This window comes from Megascapheus bottae, chromosome 28 (genome assembly GCF_031878675.1).
Source record: "Megascapheus bottae isolate mThoBot1 chromosome 28, mThoBot2.hap1, whole genome shotgun sequence".
Classification (NCBI taxonomy): Eukaryota; Metazoa; Chordata; class Mammalia; order Rodentia; family Geomyidae; genus Megascapheus; species Megascapheus bottae.
This window is the reverse complement of record NC_143536.1, coordinates 4,026,599-4,050,789: the sequence shown is the minus strand read 5'-3', so window position 1 is coordinate 4,050,789 and position 24,191 is coordinate 4,026,599. Positions and strand designations below refer to the sequence as shown.

Here is a 24,191-nt window from a genome sequence, read left to right as displayed (position 1 = left end):
AGGACGTTGACGCGCCAATCGTTCCGGGCCCTCGACGGCTTGGGCGCATGCGCGTCCCCTCTCGCCCCACCCACACGCGTTTCGTCCGCACGCACGCACGCGCGGATGCGGGGATTTGAGCCGCGGAAGGCCCTGTAGTTGGGGGCGTGGCCGAACGGAACCTGGAAGAGAACGTTGGGTGCTGATTGGTTCCCACGTAGAGGTACCGGAAGTCCGTGGGCGTCGCGCGAAGGCTGAAGGCGTCGGGAGCCGCTGGGAGCCGCCGGGAGCCGCCGGGAGCCGCCATGCCTCGGTACGCGCAGCTCGTCATGGGCCCCGCCGGCAGCGGCAAGGTGAGCGGGGAAAGTCGTGGTTGCGGCGGGGCCGGCGGGCGTCTGTCACCCGGCTTCCTGGACGGCTCCCACTTGTCCTCCGCACCCCAGGGTCCGTTCTGGGGGCTGTGGGGGGGAGGGGAGGGGAGGGAACTTAGGCCCTGGTGTAGTTTCTCGTTTCTTTCTTAATTTTTCAATAGTTTTTATTCTAAAACGTCTTACGCGGTTTTTATAAAGGTGACGTACCGAGGGTCTGCCCCGTTACGTAAGTCTGGTAAAGAGCGCATTTCCCCCGGGACGGGGTCGCCCCTTCCCCTGCTCGCTCCCGGTTCCCTGCAGATTGTCTCCTTTGAGACCATTACGAGCGATCACCGCACGTCTGGGCGTCCGAGGCGGGAAGGATCCGTGAGTTCTAGCACAGTCTGACAACAGCTCCTCCAAGAGGATCACGGCTCGAAACCAGCCGGAGCAGGAAAGTCCATGAGACTTTTTAAAATCTCTAACTAAATACCAAAAAGTTGAACGTAGAGGTGTGGCTCCACTGGTAGATTGCCATCCTTGAGGAGAAAGTGTGGGGGGAAGGTAACACGTACATTTAGGATTGTGTGTGTGATTGTTTCGTTTTGTTTTGTTTTGCTGGCCCTGGGGCCTGAACTCTGGGCCTGAATGCGGTCCCTGAACTTTTTTGCCCAAGATGAGTGTACTAAGATTTGAGTCACTTCCAGCTTTTTTTTTTTTTTTTTGTAGTAGTAGTTTATTGGAGAAAAGAGTCCAAGAAACCCTGCCTAGGGCCTGGAGTTTGGCCTAGTAGTAGAGTGCTTGCTTAGCATGCATGAAGACCTGGGTTCTATTCTTTGGTATCACATACATAGAAGCCAGAAGTGGCTCAAGTGGTAGAGCCACTTGAGGGAAGCCCAAGGACAGTACTCAGGCCCTGAGTTCAAGTCCCAGGACTGGCAAAAAAAAAAAATCCTCCCTTGGCTGGTTTGGAGCCCCAAATCCTCAGATATCAGCCTCCTGAGTAGCTACGATTATAGGTGTGAGTCATTCTCTCCCTACCCCCATCTCCCAAGCCAGGCATAACGTTGTGAACAGAATAATGTTGGGTATATTAAAATACAGTAAAATGGTGAAGCTATTGCCTAGGTATCAGAAGTGGGAGAAGAGTTTAGACACCGGTCACTTCAGTCTTTTTTTTTTTTTTGCCATTCTTGGGGTCTGTAGTCAGGGCCTAGGCACTGTCCTTGGGCTTTCTCAAGGCTAGTACTGTACCACTTGAGCCCCATTACCACTTCTGGCTTTTTCTGGGTATGTGATACCAAGGAATCAAAGCCAGGGCTTCATGCATACTAGGCGAGCACTCTACCACTAGGCCACAGTCCCTGCCCCTTACTTTAGTCGTTAACAAACAGTCTGAGCCGTTGCCTTGGGTCCCTAAGAGATATAGAGGTCAGTGGTCCTGACCTGTTCTTCTGTGCCTGTGACTTTACAGAGCACCTACTGTGCCACCATGGTACAGCACTGCGAAGCCCTCAACCGGTCTGTCCAGGTGGTCAACCTAGACCCAGCGGCTGAGCACTTCAACTACCCTGTGATGGCTGGTGAGTGTTGGTAGGGCCTCCCTTCCTTTGGGAATAGCAGGTGGGGGGAGCAAGGAAGGCTGGCTGGCCAGCCTGGAAGCTGAAAACATAATTATTAGAGCCAGGCACCCGTGGCTCATGGCTATACGCTTGTTCCTCAGGAGGCAGAGATCTGGGAGTAGAGTGGTTTGGAGCTAGCCAGGACAGACAAATCCTAGGGACTCATTTTTAATTGTCATTACACATTTGTAGTGATGTGACAGTGGGTTTGTTACTACCAAGGCTTGAACTCAGCCTCTTCCTTGCTCAAGGCTGGCGCTCTGTCACTTGTGTCATGCCTCTATCTCTACTTTTTGAGGGTTACGTTTATTTTACAGATAAAGGGTTGTGGACTTTTTTTGCCCAAGCTGGCTTTAAACATTGCTCCTCTGGGCCTGAAATGCCTGAGTAGTGAGGACTAAAAGTAAGCCATTTGTGCCCTGCTGTATTTTGTTGTTGTTGGTGGTGGTGGTTATGGGCCTTAAACTTGGGGCCTGAGTGCTGTGCCTGAGCTCTTTTGCTAAAGGCTAGTATTCTATCACTTTGAACCACAGCTCCACTTCAGGTTTTCTGGTGGTTCACTGGAGGTAGGGTCTCATAATAGACGTACCTGCCTTGGCTGGCTTCATTTGATCTTAGATCTTAACCTCTTAAGTAGCCAGGATTACAGGCATGAGCCATCAGCACCTAGCATGTATTTTGTTTTTAAAATAAGGTCTTGCTCACTTTTCTTGGGCTGGCCTTTTGGACTAGTGATCTTCCTTCCTTTGCCTTCCTTATAGGTACATACCACCATATCCAAATCTTTCTTTGATTGGCTCACACCTTTAATCCTAGCTACTTAGGCTTAGACCTGGAAGACTTTTCTACTGGGCAGGTTTGGAAACCCATTCTTCCAAGTCTGACTGCTGTGTAGCTGGGATTGATTATAGACTCAAATCCCAGGAACTCCCAGCCTGTGAAGAGATTTGTTAAATAGAATTCTGTCTTACATTTTTTCCACTTACTAATCTTGTGTTATCCTTTCTCCTGTGTGTGTCTGCACATGCACACACACTTGATTTGCTATGATTATTACTAGGCAGGGTTATAATTTTCAAGGGCCCTGGGCCCTATTCCTTTCAGACATCCGGGAGCTGATTGAAGTGGACGATGTGATGGAGGACGCATCACTGAGGTTTGGTCCCAATGGAGGCCTGGTGTTCTGCATGGAGTACTTTGCCAGTAATTTTGACTGGTTGGAGGACTGTCTCGGCCATGTGGAAGACGACTACATCCTTTTTGACTGTCCAGGTAAATCAGCAGTTGGTGGGTGTACTTTTTTTTTTTTTTTTTTTTTTTGCCAGTCCTGGGCTTGAGCTCAGGGCCTGAGCACTGTCCTTGGATTTTCTCAAGGCTAGAGCTCTACCATTTGAGCCTCAGCACCACTTCAGGCTTTTTTCCCCCCTATGTATATGGTACTGAGGAATTGAGCCTAGGTCTTTGTGAATGCTAGGCAAGCACTCTACCACTAAGCCAAATTCCCAGCCCATCAGCAGGCATACCTTTGAGGTTGGAGTTGTCTTCTGTGCACTGCTCTAAACTGCACAGCAGAGAGGTGCCATGTTTCACTGGTGCATTTGGACTTAGTAGAGGATGAAAGGGTGCAAGGTAGCCATGGTTGCTGCCCTTCCAGAGCTCACAGTCCAGGGCCGCACAAAGCACCGGAAACAATCACTCCAGGGGTCATTGAATCCCCCAGGAACTGAGACTGTCACATGCAGTCTCAGGGGAGTGGGGGCTTCTGGCCTTGAAGTCTCTAAGCTGGACTGCAGGATAGTGGTGAAGGTGAGGGGGCAATGGTCCAGGCTGGGGCTCACACGCCCAGTCATGAGCTTAATGTGGTTTTTTTCTTTTATTGTTTTTGGGTGTGGGGGAGGGTTCAGTCGTGGGGCTTGAACTCTGGGCCTGGGCGCTGTCCCTAAGCTCTTCAGCTCAAGGCTACCACCTTAACCCTTGAGCCACAGCAACACTTCACCACTTCCGGGTTTTCTGGTGAATAATTGGAGATAAGAGTCTCATGGACTTTTTAGTGCCGGGGCTGGCTTTGAACTGAGATCCTCAGATCTGAGTAGCTAGGATTACAGGCATAAGCCACCGTGCCCCGCTCTTTATATGGTTTTGTGGTTCTTGCTTCTTTTCTTTCTATTTTATTTTTTCCAGTTTTGGGGTTTGAACTCAGGGGCTGCTCACTGTCCTTGGGCTTTTCTCAAGGGTAAACTCTTATCACTTGAGCCATAGCATCACCTTTGGTATGTGGTACCAGGAATAGAACCCAGGGCTTTGTGCATGTTAAGCAAGTACTCGACTGCTAGGCCACTACTTTTTTTTTTTTTTTTTTAATCGATCATGGGGCTTGAACTCAATGCTTGGGTGCTGTCTCTGAGCTTTTCTAATCAAAGCTAGCACTCTACTACTTTAAGCAATAGCTTAAATGGTAAATAATAGCTCAACTTGTAGTTTTCTGGTGGTTAATTGGAGGTAAAAGTCTCATGGACTATCCTTCCCAGGCTGGCTTTTTCTTTTTTGCCACTTCTGGCTTGAATTCAGGGCCTGAGCACTGTCCTTGGGCTTTCTCAAGGCTAGAGCTCTACCACTTGAGCCACAATGCACTTCTAGCTTTTTCTATGTATGTGGTACTTAGGAATAAAACCCAGGTCTTCATGCATGCTAGAAAAGCCCTCTACGGCTAGGCCAGACTCCTACCCCCAGGCTGGCTTTGAACCATGATCCTCAGCTCTCAGTCTCCTGAATAGCTAGGATTATTGGAGCTGTGGCTCGCAGCTCAAACTTCCTCTTTTCATAATAGTTGAGGAAGACCTGCCTTAGCCTGCTTCCTGTGTTCTTTCTGCAGGTCAGATTGAGTTGTACACGCACCTGCCTGTGATGAAACAGCTGGTCCAACAGCTGGAGCAGTGGGAGTTCAGAGTCTGCGGAGTTTTTCTGGTCGATTCCCAGTTCATGGTTGAGTCATTCAAGGTCTGAGGATGAGTGTGTTGGAGAGTGGGTACTTCACAGTCCCCTTTAATGATTGTCATTCCTGATATTGCACACACCAGTCTAGAGCTGTTTAGTACCTTAATTTCTGTATTATTATACTTAGTTTTAGTTCACTCATAGATATTTTTAGCTCAAAAATAAGAAATGAAATACAGATTTTAGAGAGTTGCTTGCTAAGAAAAAAGTTGATACAAGCTGAGCACTGGTGGCTCAGGCCTATCTATAATCCTAGCTACTCAAGAGGTTGAGATCCGAGGATCGTGGTTTGAAACCCACCTGGGCAGGAAAGTCCATGCGACTCTTATCTCCAGTTAACCACCAAAAAAACTGGAAATGGTGCTGTGGCTGAAAGTGGTAGAGTGCTAGCCTGGAGCAAAAGCAGCTCCCGCACAGTGCCCAGGCCCTGAGTTCAAGTCCCATAACCAGCAAAAATGTCTGTTTTGAATTTCTGTCTAAATTGGAATTGGTGATTCGCTTAGATGAAGTTCATATCTTCACTCGTCTGTGAAAGTGGGCTGTAGTCGAGTAGTCTGTGGTCACAGGAGGTCACAGGAGCCTCCAGGGCGGAGACCAGACCTATCCATGACAGAGGCTGCAGTTGACTTTGTCTTCCCTGTCTGTGTCCTCTTTCAGTTTATCTCTGGTGTCCTGGCAGCCTTGAGTGCGATGATCTCTCTGGAAATTCCACAAGTAAACATCATGACGAAAATGGACCTACTGAGTAAGAAAGCAAAGAAGGAAATTGAGAAGTGAGTGTCTGTCTTGTGGCCACAGGTCTCAGGTCTCTGTCTTCTGAGCTGTGTGCTTATCTGATGTAACCCCAGCCTCCTGGTTAGTATTCTTTTATTCTTCACCTCTGACAGGTTTCTGGATCCTGATATGTATTCTTTGTTACAAGATTCCACAAGCGACTTAAGAAGCAAAAAATTTAAAAAATTGACTAATGCTATTTGTGGACTGGTAAGTTTTTTTAAAAAATATATTTAATTTTGAGGAGATTTTTGCCCATTGTGGGGCTTGAACTCAGGGCCTGGGTGCTGTTCCTGAGCTCTTTTGCTCAATGCTAGTGTTCTACCATGTTAAGCCATAGCGCCACTTCTGTTTTTTTGGTGGTTATTTGGTGATCTCATGGGGTTTCTTGCCTGGGCTGGCTTCCAACAGTGATCCTCAGATCTCAGCCTACTGAGTAGATGGAATTATAGGCATGAACCACTGGTGCCCAGCTAATTTTGAGGTATTTTTGGCCTGGTTGAAAATTTGCCTGTGCCCATTCAGTGCCCTGTTCATGGGACTCATGGTCCAACCCCACATCCTGCAGAGAGAAGTAGGGTCTGTTGAGGTGGTCACTTAGCAGTTCAATTTAGGAGTTATTGGCACAGGCCAATAAACTAATATTCCATACTTGAAGCTGTTGGTCAGTTGAGAGCTGGCTGCAGTAGTACACACCTATAATCCCGGCAATTGGGAAGCCATATCAGGATTGCAGGTCCTAGGCTAGCCTGGTCTACGTAGTGAAATCTTGACCCAAATAAAAAGTTAGAGATGTGGCTAGCTGATAGAGTGCTCGTCTAGCAAGCGCCAGAGCCTGGATTTAAACCCCAGCACCACCAAAAGAAAAAGATGATGAAAAAGTTGACAAGATGGGTAGTATTCCCAGGCTGTCATGGTGATTTGTACAACTAAAGATAAACAAAACTGGAATCCACTGTTATTTCCAGTGCCTGTGGAGTTCAGAGAAACACCCGTGGACTAGTGTCTGGTTAAGTAACAAGCCAGTCCAAGCTGAGGGCAGTCAGTAAGGATCTGCTCATTTCTGTCTCTGCCACCCCTCCCGCTTTGTACCTAGGGGCACAGATGTTGTATTTGGGAGTGCAGATGGCTAGAAGACAGTATTGAATTGAAAATCATGAATTTTTCTTGGCATCCCTACCACAGATTGATGACTACAGCATGGTGCGGTTTTTACCGTATGATCAGTCAGATGAAGAGAGCATGAACATCGTGTTACAGAATATCGATTTTGCCATTCAGTACGGAGAAGACTTGGAATTTAAGGAACCAAAGGTGATTTCTCATTTGAGATGTTTCCTGGGAAACATAATTGCCAGCAGCCTCCTGCATAACCCAGGCAACTCCTACAGTCAGGCTTTTGTCTTCAGAATGGTGGCACTGCTTGGGCTTTCTGGACAATCTTCAAATTGTATGTGCGTTCTGTGAGGTGTGAATTTTATTTTACCCAGTGCAGCAACCGGTTGCTGTCTCTTTGTGCTCAGCTGGAGGATATGTGAAAGGGGGAAAGCAGTGTACTTGAACTTGGAGTCCACGGATGGCAGCTGTCAGGAGAGTGCTGTCACAGCACTGCCTGGAGAGCCACTGAATGTAAGAAGTTATACTTAGGCCGGGAGTTTGGCCTAGTGGTGGAGTGCTTGCCTAGCATGCACGAAGACCCGGGTTCGATTCCTCGGTACCACATACATAACAAAAAAAAGCCGGAAGTGGTGCTGAGGCTCAAGTGGTAGAGCTCTAGCCTTGAGAAAGTCCAAGGACAGTGCTCAGGCCCTGAGCTCAAGCCCAGGACTGGCAAAAAAAAAAAAAAGAAGTTATACTCAGGGTGACATAGGAACACATGGGATTTGCCAAAGGTGTGAATTGTTTCCTTGGAGATAAGAGCTGGGTAGGTAGCCTGGGCTGCTTAGGATCTTCTTTCTTCCCAGTGGCTGGGTTTATAGGTGTGCCCAACGAACTAGCTGGAAAATTTGTATTATGCTTTATCTTACTGCTGAGATTACCTTTAGGTTTTTGCCTGTAATCCTAGCTGTTTAGGAAGCTGACATCTGAGGATGATGGGTTGAAGCCAGCCCGGGCAGAAAAATTCAAGAAACTCTGTATCTCCAATTAACAAGCAAAAATCCAGAAGTGGAGGTGTGGGTCAAGCAGTAGAGAACCAGCCATGAGTGAAAAACAAAATGAAGGGAGAATGGATAGGCCCTATGTTCAAGCTCCAGTACTTGCACATGCACGTGTGCACGGACACACACACACACACACAAAAGGTCGCCTGTGAGCAACATGTGGTGCTGCTCCTAGGTCTTAGTTTCATATAAAGTAAATGCATACTGAGTGAGAAGAAATGATTGTGTTTTGTGTTTTTTTTTTTTGTGCCAGGAACAAGAAGCTGAGTCTTCCTCTATGTTTGATGAATATTTCCAGGAACGTCAGCAGGAATGAAGAGCAATGCATTGTAAATGACTGACAGCAGGCAGCCACCCTGGCAGAAGTGGTTCTCTCTGAAGGATGCTCCCATAGGAAGTTGCTGCTTTAATTAAAAAGGAGGACTGGCTCTTTATCAGGGGCACATCCGACTAGAGCTCTAAGTTCCTCTGGAACTGCTCTTGCTTAAAGTGATGTCTTCTAAGCTGGTGCTGGTGGCTCGTACCTCTAATCCCAGCTACTCAGGAGGCTGAGAGCTGAGGATTGTGGTTTGAAACCAGCCTGGGCAAGAAAGTCCACGAGATTCTTATCTCCAATTAGCCACCAAAAAGCTGGAACTGGAGCTGAAGCTAAAGTACTAGCCTTGAGCACAAAAACCTCAGGGACAATGCCTAGACCCTGAGTTCAAGCCCCAGGACTGGCACCAAAAGGAAAAAAATAAATGGCATCTTCTAGCTGTGCACTGATGGCTTAGCTGTTCAAGAGGCTGGCATCTGTGGATCCAAGTTCAAAGCCAGTTCAGGCAGAAAAGTCTTCTAGCCTATTTTCAATTAACCAGTAAAACATTGGGCTGGAGGGATAGTTTTTGGTTTTTGTTTGTTTGAATTTTCCCAGTCCTGGTGCAGTAACTCAGGGCCTGAGCACTGTCCTTGGGCTTTTTCAAGGCTAGAGCTCTACCACTTGAGGCACAGCACCACTTCTAGCTTATTCTGAGTATGTGGTACCAAGTAATTGAATCTTGGTCTTTGTGCATGCTAGGCAAACATTCTACCACTAGGCCAAACTTTGGGCCTGTAGGGATAGTTTTGAGTAAGCAAATGAAGTAAGCCTGAGGCCATGAGTTCAAACACTGATACCTACAAACACATACACGTATATATGTAGTATAATTTAGAAAATAAGTGTAATGTGTGTGTACATATAGGAAAGATTTAAAAGGGCTAAAGCCAAGTGCTGGTGGCTCATGCCTATAATCCTAGCTACTCAGGAGGCTGAGATCTGAGGATCAAGGTTCAAATCAAAGCCAACATGGTCAGGAAAATTTTTGAGACTCTACAATAAACTTTCAAAAAGTTGGAAGTGGAGCTGTGCCTCAAGTGCCAAAAAAAAAGCTCAGGGACAGTACGTAGTCCCTGAGTTCAAGCACTGGAACAAAATAAATGGCTAACATTAACTTTGTAAATATTATTGTAATTATAAATATACAGAGGGGTTACAGTTACATCAGGTAAAGAGGACATTTTTTTTTTTTTTTTTTTGGGCCAGTCTGGGGCTTGAGCTCTGGGCCTCAGCACTGTCCTTGGGCTTTCTCCTGGCTAGTGCTCTACCACCTGAGCCACAGCTCCACTACCACTTCCAGCATTTTTCTATGTATTTGGTACCGAGGGTCTTGGTGCGTGCTGGGCAAGCTCTCTACCACTGGGCCAAACTCCCTGGCCAAGAGTATGTGTCTTTTTGGACAATGTCATGTCAGAGTGTATGATTCATTTCTAATATAGTGTCCAGTGAGTGTCATTGCTGATTTTTTTCCCCTTTGTCCCTTCACTTCTGTGCCACTCCTTACACTCCCAAAGACATAAATCAAAAGTAGCAAAAAAGAGCAGACTTCTTGTTTTTATTTCCTGGAGTTCATTTTGATAAATATTATTTTGCGTGATCAGATGAACATGGGCATTGTGCTTGTCTATTCCCCTCCAGAGTTCCCTCTGGTCTCACTGTGTGGGAATGCCTAGAGGCCTGTCTAAATTATTCTATTGCCGTATTATGGGTCTTTCTTCTGCATAGGAGAGAAAATGTGCTGTTTTTCTCTCTGAGCTTAGCTTCCCCACTTAACATAAGTTGTTTTAGTGCTGTTTTTACACTATTTGTTACACTTGTTTTCCTGGGGCAGAATTTGAAATATGAATCCCTAAATGTTCTAAGTTCTTTAGGACCTTGGCTTGTAGTCAAAGTTGTAACATTTAAAAGTGGTCTACAGTAAACACACCAAAGTGCAGAAGACAGTTTAACATCCGGCCATAGTGAATTGGGATTTCTTGGTTCATCAGTGGGATGTGACTGGTTCTGGTGCATGGTCAGTGGACAGATCCTAGGGCATCTTTCGTAGATGCTGCCAAAACAAGGCTGGATCCATTCGATGCTAAGGAGCACACTCTCAGTTTCGCCACAGGAGGCTCACAGAAGACAGCTATGGAAATCAAGCCTCTAAACCCCCCAGAACTCAGATGAGATTTATTTATTTATTTATTGCCAGTTTGGGGGTCTAAACTCAGGGCCTGAGCACTGTCCTTGGGCTTTCTCAAGGCTTTGCCAGTTGAGCCATAGCACCACTTGCAGCTTTTTTTGGAGGGGGGATGGAATCTGGTACTGAGGAATCAAACCGAGATTTTCCTGCATGCTAGGCGAGCACTCTCAGTAGGCCACACTACAAGCCCCTCAGGAGAGATTTTTATTCTTTGTCTAGGACAGCAGAAAGCACACCTGCAGCATCATTTTGGTCCATTTTAATTACAGGAGTGCCCAGATGTGGCAATTTCTCCCTGAGGGCCAGACCAGGGGAAGTCAGGTGTCTGGAGTTGGGACTTGACACTGCTGTTCTCATGTCCGCCCTGGTCATGTGCTGGGAGGCTTGGGGGTCTTGCTTGCTGGACACTGCTACTCGTGAGGGGAAGAAAGACAACCTTTATTACTTGGTCTGGCCATTTTTCCTGAAGTCCTAGCTCCCTGGTATATTTTCTGGAGAATTTAGGGCCAGGAATTTGTCCTTTTAGTCCTTGCGGAGGTAATGTCCCACAGAGGAGCTGTCATGATTGAAGCCCCAGATGTGCATTGAAGATGTTGAGGGCTTATAAGGCATTCCTGGATGGAGTGAACATGCTGGACTCCCTTGAATGTGTGACCAAGTTTGGCCTAGTGGTAGAGTGCTTGCCTAGCATACACCAAGACCTGGGTTCGATTCCCCGGTACCACATACATAGAAAAAAGCCGGAAGTGGTGCTGAGGCTCAAGTGGTAGAGCTCTAGCCTTGAGAAAGTCCAAGGACAGTGCTCAGGCCCTGAGCTCAAGCCCAGGACTGGCAAAAAAAAAACAAACAAAAAACAAAGTGTGATTAGGGACTCTAATCCCAGCTTCCGAGTACAAATAAGAGAGTCGCAGTTCCAAGTTCTGCATGCCTATTACGCATGCGCAACACACAGACCTTTTGCTTAGTGCACGGGCGCCTCGCCGGCATCCCGTTAGGTCTGCGCAACCGCAGAAGCCACTGCCCGGCCAGCCAGGCCGGAAGTTCCGCCTCCGCTTGGGCCCGCCCCTTCCGCCTCACTTCCGCCCCCTCCGCCCAGCCCTCAAGTCGGAAGCGCGGTGGTCCATTCAGGTGTAGTTGTGCTCTGAAAACCGGGTGCCGCCGAGATGCCGGTGAGGACTGGGGCTAGGGTTGCCGGGCGGAGGCGGCGGGGCCCAGGGAGAGCGGCGGGGGACGTGCGCGCGCTGGTGGACCAGGACTGAGGCGAGAGAGGAAGCGGCGGCCTGGGGAGAGCGGACCCGAGGGGATGGGGCGGCCTGGGGGCGTCGGGCCCGGGGCGCTGAGCTGGGGGCCGTGGCCCCGGCTGGGGAAGTGGGGGTGGCCGCCACCCTGCCGCCCCTAGGCCCTCCCCCCGCGCCCGGTCCCCCGCCCCGGACCCCGCCCCGGTCCCCCTGGCATCTGGGTCCTCGGAGCCGTGAAGGGAATTACGAGGCTCTTGAGTTTTTCATCTCGAGCCCAGGGCCGGGCCTCCCCAGCTTCCCCTTTTCCCGGCCGGCGCTTCCTCTCCGCCCTGTCAGAAGCCACTTCCGGGGCCTCTCCCTGGCGCCCCTGTCGTCGCGCCCTGCCGTCCCCCGTGCTTCCGAGCCGGGACTCAGCGATGGCGGTCTCGCTTCTGACAGCCGCCATCGCCGCCGCCGTGCTGTGGGCGAAGGGGGTCCGGCGGCGTCCATTGTCCTTAACGAACACTGCTGAGCATCTGCCAGGCACCCAACAGAGAAGAAGGCCTGCGTGCGTGTGTGTGTGTGCGCGCGTGGGTGTCCGTGCCCCGTCTCCACGTCTCCGGCCTGGGACTCGAGCTCGATCTGGCCTTGCCTCTAAGCATCTTTTGCTCAAGGCTAGCGCTCTACCATTTGAGTCACAATTCCACTCGGGCGTTTTGGTGATTTAATTGAAGATAATAGCTCCATGGACTTTCCTGCCCGAGCTGGATTCAAACCAGTATTCTTAGATGTCAGCCTCCTGAGCAGCCAAGATTATAGGCCTGAGTCAACACTTAGATTCTAGCGGGTGGCTCATGCCTGGAAGCATAGGTACTCAGGAGAGGAGATCTGAGGATTGCAGCTATAGGCCAGTCAAGGCAGAGATTCCATCTCCAAAATAAGCAGCATAAAGATGGATTGGGGGTGTGGCTCAAGCAGTAGAGGCCTACCCTTCAAAAAGTTACTGGGGCTTGAACTCAAGACCCGGGCACTGCCCCTTGCCTTTTTCTTTCCTCCCCCCCTCTTCCCTGTCTTCCCCTTCCCCATCCCCTTCCCCTTTTCCTTCCTTTCCCTTCCTTTCATTTGTAGGTAGTAGGGCTTGAATTTAGGGGCCTAAGCACTGTCCCAGAGCTCTTTTGGTCACAGCTAGTGCTCTACCACTTTGAGTCACAACCCCACTTGCAGTTTTTTTGGTGGTTAATTGGAGATAAAAGTCTCAAATGTTGAGCCTTAGATCTCAGCCTCCTGAGTAGCTAGGATTACAGGTGTTAATCACCAGTGCCTAGCTTCTACTGTTTTCATTTTAATGGGCAAACAATAAACATGCAAACAGAAGAAACAGTTTCAACTAGAGAAAATGCTAGCATCTTTTGTTAAAGAGCCAGGGGTGGGGCGAGTTTGGCCTAGTGGTAGAGTGCTTGCCTAGCATGCATGGAGACCCAGGTTCTATGGCTGGAGGGGCAGAGCAGTAGCTTTGAGGAAAAAGTCCAAGGAAAGGGTTCAGGAGTTGCCCCAGGAACAGTGGAGACTGCTGTGGATATGGTATACATAGAGTAGAAAGGAGCAAGCCAGTTATAACTATAGTTTAAGAATCACACTGTTACCTGGGCGCAGTGGTTCACACCTGTAATCCTAGCTACTCAGGAAGCTGAGATCTGAGGACCAAGGTTCAAAGCCAGCCCAGGCACAAAAGGACTTGAGACTCTTATCTACAATTAACTTCTAGAAAATGGGAAGTGGGGCTTGGCTAGAGGGTAGGTTGGTAGCCTTGAGCTGTAGAGCTCAAGGACAGTGAACAGGCAGAATTTAAGCCCCATGACCCCCCCCCAAAAAAAAATCCCACTGTTATTTTCTGACTTCTGAGCAGTACCAGCAAACCTTAGGTTTATACTTTGTAAATTATCTCACTATTTCTCACAGTGACTCTATCAAGTAGGTAGCACTGTTGCTCCTGTCTTGGAGAAGGGGGAATTGAGGCCAGGGAAATTAAGTAGCTTGCACAAGGTTGCGCACTTGTGGGAAAGGGGGTATCAAGCCAGGATCCTAGTATAAAGTCCTGTGCTTGTTTCATTTACATGGAGAACACCTTGGACTTACTGTATGTCTGCTTGCACATTATCCTGAAAATTCTCTGAGGCTAGGAACATTACTGACCTTATATGTTACTGTGCCTTACATATAGAAGGTGCTCAGTAATCGTTTGGTGAATAAGTAAATGAAATTATGAAGGGGAGTGTTGTCTTCCAAAGAGCCGGGGCTGGGAATGTGGCTTAGTGGTAGAGTGCTTGCCTAACATGTATGAAGCCCTGGGTTCCATTCTTCGGTACCACATACTCAGAAAAAAGCCAGAAGTGCTCTGGCTCAAGTGGCAGAGCAGTAGCTTTGAGCAAAAAGTGACCAAGGACAGTGCCCAGGCCCTGAGTTCAAGCCCCAGTACTGGGAAAAAAAAAACAAACAGCAAAATAACTCCCAAAAGCCAGACATATGAAAAAGCAGAAATAACTGGGTGCTGGTGACTCATGCCTATAATCCTACTCAGGAAGCTGAGTTCCAAGGATCTCAGTTCAAAGCCAGCCCTGGCATGAAAAGACTGTGAGACTCTTCTCTCCAATGAACCACCGGGAAACCAGAAATGGTGCTGTGGCTCAAAGTGGTAGAGTGCTGGCCTTGAGCTGAAGAGCTCAGGGACAGCCCCCAGGCCCAGAGTTCAAGCCCCATGACGATGGGAGAGGAAAAAAAGCAGATATAGGAATCAGCATACAAATTTCACTCATAAATATGACAATATGACTTTCCCCTCACTTGGTGCATGCTGAAGGGAGTATGTATGTATATGTATATATATATATATCACTATATATATATATAATCACTATAGAGATTTGGAAACAAGCTAAGGGAAAAGAGTGATGTCTTAGTTAAAGAAATAGAGCCAGGAAGTGACAGAATGACAAAGCTCATGCTTGAAATATGGTCTTAGCTGGAGGGCAGGTAACTTGACTCAGGTGATCTTTGCCTATTTCTGTGGCGAAACCTCTTCCTCTCCCTGCCCCCACCAGGGTGATATCAGCCGATGGGGATTTGGAAGCAGTGGCTCCTCCCTTCCCGCCAGAGACAGCATTTCCTCTGTAAAGATAGAGAGCACGTAAATAACCTAAGGCCAGGTGCTATGCCTCAGCCTTCAACCCTAGCTATTCCAGAGGCAGAGCTCCAAAGGGTCACAGTCTCAAGCCAGCCTGGACAGAAGTGTTGCTAGGCTCCAAAATGGCACCAAGCTGGCGGTATGGCTCAAATAGCAGAGCAACAACCAAGCGAGCAAGCAAGATGAGTGGGAGCAAGACCTACTACCACAATAATAATAATAATAATAATAATAATAATAATAACCTTAAGAACTTAGTGAAAAATAAAATGCAGGAGCTAGGTGCCAGTGCCAGTGCCTCACGCCTTACCAGGATGAGCCATCATTGCTTCTGGCCAGTAATTGGGTTTTTGTGATCTGTTAAGAGCCAGGCCTGCTGTGTCACCGTTTCTACCTTTTCTTCCCCCTCTCCCACCTCCCCCTCCCCTTCCTGTAGTTAATCTAGGGCAGGTTGCTTTTTTTTTTTGAGGAATACGGTACACTGTGATCCAATGACATATACTGTCTCTTTTCTGTGTCTGTGTTCATCCTGGCTTGCGGCCACAGGCCTACCATTCTTCTCTCATGGACCCAGACACCAAACTCATTGGCAACATGGCACTGCTGCCTATCAGAAGTCAGTTCAAAGGACCAGCCCCTAGAGAGAGTAAGTACAAGCCATTATCTTCAGCATGTGGTGTAAAAGCCTAGAAAGCATGGTGCTGCCAAAGCAGCATGCCTTGTCACTCAGTCCTATGTTGGCTTGTCCTCTTTCTGTCTCTGCAGTTCCTAGAGTCCTTGGGAAAGCGAGGCCCAGGAAGCCATCGGGAGGGTTCTGGGGACTCTTCTCAAGACACTGGATTCCCCTCCAGCCAGCTTCTTTCAGTGTGTGGTGTATGCCAGGCACTGTTCTGGCTTGGAATCCTTTGCCTCCATTGCCTCCTGTCGTAATGTTTAGAAAAACTAGCTGGGTTTTATAAACACTTGATCCTGGGAGGATGCTTCCTTTTCTAAGGACATGGATTGCAGGGAACACATGAGAGGGGTGGAGTGGAGTTCTTCAGTGGGCGAATAACTGGAGTTGAAGACAGCTGACCTGTAGAGGGACCTGCAGAGAGCCAAGCCGAGCTCTGGGTTTTTCATTTTTGTGTGACAGGAATGGCCTGGCTGGGCAAGAAATAGAAATAACTGTCTTAGGATTGCTCGAATCAACTGCTGGGATTTTGACCTTATGAAAATGCAAAACAGAACAAAAATTTGTCAGAGCAGTTGTGTAATGAGATCTGTCTCTGTCATGGCAGTGTTTCTGGGTTTTCTCAGCCTCCAGCCTTGTTGAACAGCTTGTTCAAGTATATCTAAATCAGAGTTTTTACACACAGAAAAGAAGATACACATCTGAACCTGACATGTCCCTAAATGACCTAGAATTTTTTCTCTTAAAACTATAGCCTGTAAAGTCACATAAAATTCCTTTAGAGCTTTTTTCTTAAACATTCATTAAAGTTAACCTAGCTAGTCAGTTGTTTTTTTTTTTTTTTTGCCAGTCCTGGGCTTAAGCTCAGGGCCTGAGCACTGTCCTTGGATTTTTTTTCTCAAGGCTAGAGCTCTACCACCTGAGCCTCAGCACCTCTTCTGGCTTTTTCTAAGTATGTGGTACCGAGGAATTGAACCCGGGTTTTTGTGCATGCTAGGCAAGCACGTTAACCACTAGGCCAAACTCCTGGCCCCCCATCAGTTTTTATAAAAGCATCAAGAGGTCTTGAATGAGAATCACTAAATGTTAATAGTAGTTGTTTGTAGCTGGGTGCTGATGGCTCACACCTGTAATCTTAGCTACTCATGAGGCTGAGATCTAAGGATCACAGTTGGAAGCTAGCCTGGCTAAGAAAGTCCATGGCACTTATCTCTAATTTAGCCACCAGAAAACTAAAAGTGGAGCTGTGGCTCAAAGTAGTAGAATACTAACCTTGAGTGGAAAAAGCTCAGGGACAGCACCCAGGCCCTGAGTTCAAGCTCTGTGACTGATCCAAAAAAAAAGATATAGTTTCTAGGTAGTAAGATTTAAGGTGGCAGTGTGAATTTTTTTTTTTATTATTTCAACTTCTGTTTCTAACTTTTACAAAAACAATACAGCACATACTTATTTTTTTCTAGTAGTTTTCAAAGGCTGTATTTCAGTAGCCTCATTTTAGCTAACTTCCAAACACTTGACAATCAGTCCCGAGTATACTTTATTTATGGTTTTTGCAGAGTTCAGGAGTTACATTTGGTTAATGTCTGCCTTTTCTTCTCCCTTATGTCCTGCTCAGCAAAAGACACAGACATCGTGGATGAAGCCATCTATTACTTTAAGGCCAATGTCTTCTTCAAAAACTATGAAATTAAGGTAAATTGCAGAGCTTATAATATTTAGCTCATTTTCATGTGGAGATAATACCCACAGTCAGAATAAATAAAACAATAAGACAGTGCCTAATTGTTAGACTGTATGCATTAAATTCTTTTTGTTCCCCTTTGAGGTCTTTACCAAAGGTGGGTCATGGCCCCTATTTGTAAATAAAGTTTTATAGGAACAGAGCCATGCACATTTGTTGATTTCTCTATAGCTGCTCTGTCTCTCGGCATCCAGTACTAGAGAGTATGGCTGAGACCATACAGCTCACCAGAGCCACCAGATACTGTCTCCCAACCTCTGGTCCAGATACAGCTTCAGGTGTTCAACAGTGATGGAGCCCTACTGTGTGCCTGCCCCGTGCTTTTGTGAGACTAGACCATTGTCCCAGACCCCTACATGCTGGGGTTACTGGTTTTTGTTTTTGTGGGTTTTTTTGTTGTTGCTGTTATTGTTTGTTTGCTTTTATAGGTTGAGCATTTCTGATTTGGAGATTAGGGATGCTTAACTTGTAAAGTTAATTGTAAATCATTTCAAATCTAAAATGCTCCACAATTGAAAACCCTCTGGTCCCATGCATCTCATCCCATACTTTTGGTGACACAAGCCTGAGTTGGAGAGGCAGGACCCTGGCCCTCCCCTGCGCCTCATTTCCTCTCCTCTGCTCTCATCCCTGTGGGAGGTGGTAAAGGGAGACGGAGGAAACGGTAGAAATGGGGAGGAGCTGGGAAAGCAAAGAGCTTCCTACCAGGAGCCCTTGAAAAAAATTCAAGGCATTCGTTCTGTAATGGTGACATGGAACACCTGCTGTGGATTGCCAAACTGACTTTGTGGAATCCAGTGGGATCTAGAATGTTCATCTGTCTGCTGGGTCTGCTAGCAGCACCCGACAGGGTTGGAAGACTCCAGGCTGTGTGTCACACTACCTCTTTGTCAGGCCTCATGTGGTCTTCATTCTGTAAAATGGGCACCTCGGCCCTGGTCATGGGATCAGTGGCCTTCGTTGTCTTCAAGATGTTAGACTTGGGACATTATTGCAGAGCACCCCAGGTGTGGGGTAACTACTACTTCCCATTGAGTAATGAGCAGATCATCCAGCAGATAGACTTCCAACATTAGCCGGTCATCTGGTGTACCTCCAGTTCCAGGCAGCTGTCTTTATTTTCCATCCCCCACGGAGTGAGGGGCCCCAGACACAGGCAGCTACATCATGGCAGGAAAGCCAGTGTGCCTGGCCAGCGGTGGCCTGGGAAGACTGTACCAGGGACCCAGCCTTCATAACCCACGACTATGCTGGGCTGGGCTGGGCTGGGCTTGGTGGGTTCCAGAATCAAATGGCAGCTTGTGAAGGACTCTTGTGTTTATCAGGACTCTTTCTTCCTTTCCCCCTGCAGAATGAAGCTGATAGGACCTTGATATATATAACTCTCTACATTTCTGAGTGTCTGAAGAAACTCCAAAAGGTAATTAAACTTCAAGGATCACACATCAGGAAAGCAAGCCCCCCTCCCAGCCGCTAGGATTGGTGGAATCCATAAGGATGAAGACAAGTGTTTACTTAGAGCCCAATCTCCTGGAAATCTGGATGGAGCTTGTGCAGTGCACACACATGTGTGCACTGTGAGCATGTGTGTACGTGCATGCACACTTGTACACGCATGCTGGTCTTGGGGCTTGTCCTTGAGTTTTTTTGTTTTTTTTTTTTCACTCAAAGCTTGCTCTCTACCACTTGAACCACAGCTCCACTTCTGCTTGTTTGGTGCTGAATTGGAGATGAGTCTCATGGATTTAGTTGCCCTAACTGGCTTCTCCACCTCCCATAGCTAGAGCTCCAGGCTTTCGGCTGGATGTAGTTCTTGGCCTCACAGTACATTTGAGTAACAGGAAGAAAGCACCAGGGTGTTGTAGGGGCTTGGCATCCTTTTTTTTTTTTCCAAATGGAAATCTTGCATTCACTTTAAGTCTACAGTTACTTCAATTATTAACATAGACACTAGTGCAGAGCTCTTTAGAACCATTCTTGGCTTTTCCTCTTGGAGAATTCATAGTGTTTTCACATTCCCCTAGACTTGGAGATGTTTTGAAATTTGTTTACTCACATTGCTATTCCATAAAAACCGTGTGGAAAGCTGGCACAGGTGGCTCACCCTGTAATCCTAGCTCCTCAGGAGGCTGAGATCTGAGGACCGCACCTTAACACCAGCCCAGTAAGAAAGTCTGTAAGACTTGTATCTCCAATGAACCACCAGAAAACTGGAAGTGGAGCTGTGGCTCAAAGTGGTAGAGCCCTAGTCTTGAGCACAAAACTCAGGACAGCACTCAGGCTCGTGCAAGCCCCAGACTGACAAAAAGAAGTAAACCCCATGTATGTCATCAATTTTTTTTTTCCAGTCTCGGTGCTTTGAACTCAGGGCCTAACCACTGCCCTTGAGCTTTCTGAAGGATAGAGCTCTATCACTTAAGCCACAGCACCACTTCTGGCTTTTTCTATGGATGTTGAATCTGGGTCTTCCTGTATGCTAGGCAAGCACTCTACCACTAGGCCAAACTCCTAGCCCCATCAATTCTGTTTTTAATGTTTGTTACTATATTTCACCATAATTGGTTTCCGTTGTATGGTTTTATTTGCACCTTGTTCTGCCCTCCAGAAGGGTACAGATGCTGCCTTGTAAGCACCACTCGAAGCCCGGGCGCTCCGTGCTGTGCTCAGGGGCTGAGTTCTCAGCTGTGTCTTGTTTTCAGTGCAACTCCCGGAGCCAGGGTGAGAAGGAGATGTACACGCTGGGAATCACCCACTTCCCGGTCCCGGGAGAGCCTGGCTTCCCCCTGAATGCCATTTACGCCAAACCTGCCACCAAGCAGGAGGACGGTGAGGGCGGGTTGCTGCCCTGCATCTGGGTTGGGGAGAAGACTGGGATGGGGAACAGCGGGAGGAGTGTGGTCCGATCCTGTGCGGGCTTTCCCAGGGGTGTTTGCCAGTAAGCAGGGCCCTCAGAGCCTTTGAGCCCAAATGAAGGTGGACCAGAGCCCAGAGGCCCCACTGCCTTGTCCTGTGTGGTTGCACACAAGTGCAGCTCCAGTTTCCCTCTATTGTAGAAGTGATGCGGGCCTACCTCCAGCAGCTGCGCCAGGAGACAGGACTACGGCTCTGTGAGAAGGTGTTTGACCCCCAGAACGATAAGCCCAGCAAGGTGAGGGCTCCCTTTTGCCAGTGACCTTGGGAAATCTCCTTGTGCCCTGTCCGAGGACTTTGGGTTTATGTAGGCCAGTGTTGCCTGGCTGGACTGGGTTCACAGTGGGGCTTCTGGCAAAACAGACTGCATCCAAGAGGCAGGGGAGCCGGGCGTGGTGGCTCACGCCTGTAATCCTAGCTACTCAGGAGGCTGAGATCTCAGGATCATGGTTCGAAGCCAGCCCGAGCAGAATCTCATTCCATGAGATTATCTCTAATCGCAGGAAAGCCAGCAGTGATGCTGTGGCTTTAGTGGTAGAGCTAGCCTGGAGCAAATGAAGGTCAGAGACAGTGCCCAGACCCTGAATTCAGCCTCAGAAATTGGAAAAAATAAATAAAAATGAGGCAGCAGAGGGTTAGAAACGGGTTTTAGTGTGTGATGTCTTGGAAATGTAGTCAGACATACTTGGAGGGTTTTGTTGTTGTCTGTGTTTATGTGCCAGTAGTGGAGCTGGCACGACAGGCATGAGCCACAGGCACCTGGCTTGGTGGGTTTTGTTTGGGTGCCATGGGTAGGGCATCCCAGGCTCAGCAGACACCTTACCGTGGTGTGCTTATAACAGCTGCTCTACTAATACCAAGCACATGTGAGTGCTGCCCTTCCCTTGAAATTGCATTGGGATTTGACCCTGGCTGTTCGTTTTGTCCTCCCTCTCCCCAGTGGTGGACTTGCTTTGTGAAGAGACAATTCATGAACAAGAGCCTTTCAGGACCTGGGCAGTGACGGGTCTCGGCCACCACCTTGGAGCCGGACACGCTTGGTCCTTCGCCTTGATTTTCTTATGCTTGGCTTTGTGCGGAAGAGAGAAGAGAGCATGGCTGGCCTTGAAAATGTCCTGATCAAAAACCCCGGGGGAAGGAGAGCGCGTGGGCTCTCCGGAGTGATGGGCCATCTTCTATAGGTTTAAGATGATGATTAATAAGTACTAATAAAGAAAAAATTTTAACATCAGAAGATTTCACATCAGAAAAATTTCATGGCTTACCTTTGATATTGGAACACTTATAAAATCCTTCACCTATTTTGCCTCCCGAGTAGTTAGGATTACAGGTGTGAGTCACCGCTGCCAAGCTCGGGCCTCTTCATGTATTGAGAGAGCCAGTCTCTAATCTGGTGTGTGATTTGCAAGCTTCCTTCATGTCTTGGGCCTACTTGTCCTTGTACTATTCCAAAAAGTTTTCTTATGTAAACTTGGGTGTGTTTGTTTTTTTTTTTTAAAAAAATCTAATTGAAATTCTTATCTTGGTGTTTGAGTTGAAACTCTATTATGGACTCACAGACCTATCTGAACGGGAAAGAACGGAAGGAAGGAGAGGAAGCCAAGGTGACTCATTTGAAGATTAAAGATTTGTTTTTGACTTTTTCCCCCCCTTCAAATTTTGCAGCCTTTTGATCGGACAACTCACTGCAGGGCTCGTTCCCTTAGTGACCAGTAGGGGGAGCGTGGGTGCTAGAAACAGCTGCAGACAAGGTGGATACATGGAGACAATAGGGTGCCTTCTGTGTCCAACATGTCTGTAATTCAGATAAGTTTATTTAATTTTTGTTAGTTGTAGGGCTTGAACTCAGGGCCTGGTTCCTGCGCCTGAGCTCTTTTGCCCAAGCTAGTGGTCTGTCACTTGGAGCCACAGCTCCATTTTGGTTTTTGGTGGTTAATTGGAGATAAGAGTTTCAAAGGTACTTTTTGGCCTGCAGGCTTTGAACTAAGATTCTCAGATCTCAGCCTCCTGACTAGCTAGGATTATAGGCATGAGCCACCAGCACCTGGCTGATGCAGTTTCTTGATGGGGGAGGCACTCCTATTCTTATCTGGAAGTATAGTGCAATGCTAGAATTCACGTTCGGCAGACATGGGAACTGGGTTCAATCCTTACTACTACAAAATCAAAAATAACTACTCCTCTTTTAAGAGTGATAAGGAAGTGGTGCTGTGGCTCAAGTGGTAGAGTGCTAACCAGAGACAAGGCCCAGACCCAGAGTTCAAGCCCCAGGACTGACAAAAATAAAAATGATTGATAATGCTGGGTGCTGGTGTCATACCTATAAGCTTAGCTAGACAACCTGGGCAGAAAAGTCTTAAGATTTTCAGTTAACCAGCAAAAATTCAGAAGGGGAGCTATGGTTCAAATAGAATAGCCAGCTTTAAGCAAAGATGTTAAGGGACAGTGCCATGCCTTAAATCAAGCTCTACTACTGCACAAAAAAAATATTTTAAAAAGATGGGAAGAAAATAATCTACAAAAATATCAACTTGACTGAAAGCATCCGAGGACAGCAGTCTTATTCTTTTTCCTTGAATGTCCAGTTTGCCAACACCATTTACACACACAACTAATTACTGTCATCTCTGTTGAGAGATTACAGAACTGAGATTTATGTGAATTGTCTTACCCTGGATTGTCTTTGTTACTAGATTACTATTACTGAAGATCTTTTTTGTAAAGTACATAAACACAGAGGCTACATCCAGAAAGTGACACAACACTATTAGCACCAAAAGCCCATTTGGTTTGCTTCCTTGGGTTTTGTTTATAGATGTGTAGAAGACAATTCCATTTAGAGGGTGTTATTTTAGGGCTGCATCTGCTCTGTGTTAACATTGCAATAAATCATTCCTTGTAATTTTCCACTTTGCTTTAACTCAGAAGCAGCAGTCCAGGTGACCAAGCAGTGTGCCATGACATTTTTTTTTTGAAATATTTTATTAACACTGGTTTTTACATCATTTTTCAAATGTCATGTTTAACAAAGAAATATTCAAGAATGGAATCTCTATATGCAATCAATGGCACATACATTTTAGAACATAATTAAAATTAAGCTGAAGAGTTTGTATGTCATAGATACATATCCATCTATATAACATGTCTATAGAGTATATATCCCATCATAGATTTTTAACTCTATGTAGTTATATTTATGTCTCCATGACCGTTTCAGTAACCTTGGGTACCCGGATATTGAGTCATTGCTCTTGTACTGTTTAGTTCTAATATCCACATATCAAGGAGACTGTGTGTGCTTTTTGTTCTTTTGGTCTTGGCTTATCTCACTCAACGTGGTTTGCTCTAGTTTCATCCACTTCCCAGTGAATGCCATCATTTTAACTTGTCTGGTGGCTATGTAGAATTCCATTGTATACATGTACCACATTTTTGTATCTACTCATCTGTAGTGGGGCACTTGGCTATAGTGAATAGAGCAGAGGTGAACATGGCTGTGTAGGTGTCCTTATGAGATCCTGGGTTATGACGCTCAGGGTAGATGCCTAGGAGTGGTATGGCTGGATTGAAGGGAAGGACTGTTTTTAGTATTTTGAGAAACCTCCAAACTGCCTTTCAGAGTAGCTGTACTAGTTTACATTCTCACCAGCAGTGCAGTAGGGTTCCTCTTTCTCCACATCTCCACCAGCATTTGTTTGACACTTTTTCATCCTATTTAATCCTTACAAAAACCAGCTGGGAATGTGGCTTGGTGGTTAGAGTGCTTGCCTAGCATGCATGAAGCTTGGGGTTCAATTTCTCAGTACCACATACAAAGAAAAAGCTGGCAGTGGTGCTGTGGATCTAGTGGTAGAGTACTAGCCTTGAGCAAAAGAAGCTCCGGGACAATGCCCAGGCCCTGAGTTCAAGCCCCAGGACTGGAAGAAAAAATAAAGCCGGGCAAGGTGGTCTCGCCTATAATCCTAGCTACTCAGGAGGCTCAGATCTGAGGGTCAAGGTTCAAAACCATGTTGGGCACAAAAGACCCTAAGGCTCTAATCTC

General features: G+C 47.1%; 2 protein-coding genes across 3 annotated transcripts; both read left to right on the top strand.

The window, feature by feature from the left end:
- The first annotated feature begins 138 nt into the window (after positions 1–138).
- Gpn3 (GPN-loop GTPase 3) lies at positions 139–9,836 on the top strand. Of its 2 annotated transcripts, none has more exons than XM_090320037.1 (8): positions 139–332; positions 1,804–1,912; positions 3,056–3,223; positions 4,824–4,948; positions 5,603–5,718; positions 5,833–5,929; positions 6,905–7,033; positions 8,135–9,836. In XM_090320037.1, exons 1-8 carry the CDS (start codon positions 285–287, stop codon positions 8,195–8,197), a joined length of 855 nt encoding a protein of 284 aa, XP_090176163.1. In that variant the 5' UTR covers positions 139–284; the 3' UTR covers positions 8,198–9,836. The 2 variants fall into 2 exon arrangements, with proteins under 2 accessions (XP_090176163.1, XP_090176164.1); XM_090320038.1 differs by lacking the exon at positions 139–332 and adding an exon at positions 340–423.
- A 1,654-nt stretch (positions 9,837–11,490) lies between these two features.
- Positions 11,491–21,638, top strand: Arpc3 (actin related protein 2/3 complex subunit 3). The gene is made up of 7 exons (XM_090320036.1): positions 11,491–11,593; positions 15,369–15,468; positions 17,111–17,187; positions 18,588–18,656; positions 19,936–20,062; positions 20,290–20,384; positions 21,087–21,638. Exons 1-7 carry the CDS (start codon positions 11,588–11,590, stop codon positions 21,147–21,149), a joined length of 537 nt encoding a protein of 178 aa, XP_090176162.1. The 5' UTR covers positions 11,491–11,587; the 3' UTR covers positions 21,150–21,638.
- Positions 21,639–24,191: the final 2,553 nt, after the last annotated feature.

Excerpts from the sequence above, each read along its gene's own strand:
- Gpn3 (XM_090320037.1), top strand. The coding sequence starts at position 285 with ATGCCTCGGTACGCGCAGCTCGTCATGGGCCCCGCCGGCAGCGGCAAG. Across the intron at positions 333-1,803 it reads GCCCCGCCGGCAGCGGCAAG|AGCACCTACTGTGCCACCAT; the intron begins GTGAGCGGGGAA and ends GTGACTTTACAG. Across the intron at positions 3,224-4,823 it reads CATCCTTTTTGACTGTCCAG|GTCAGATTGAGTTGTACACG; the intron begins GTAAATCAGCAG and ends TTCTTTCTGCAG.
- Arpc3 (XM_090320036.1), top strand. Across the intron at positions 18,657-19,935 it reads GTCTGAAGAAACTCCAAAAG|TGCAACTCCCGGAGCCAGGG; the intron begins GTAATTAAACTT and ends TCTTGTTTTCAG. Across the intron at positions 20,385-21,086 it reads AGAACGATAAGCCCAGCAAG|TGGTGGACTTGCTTTGTGAA; the intron begins GTGAGGGCTCCC and ends CCCTCTCCCCAG.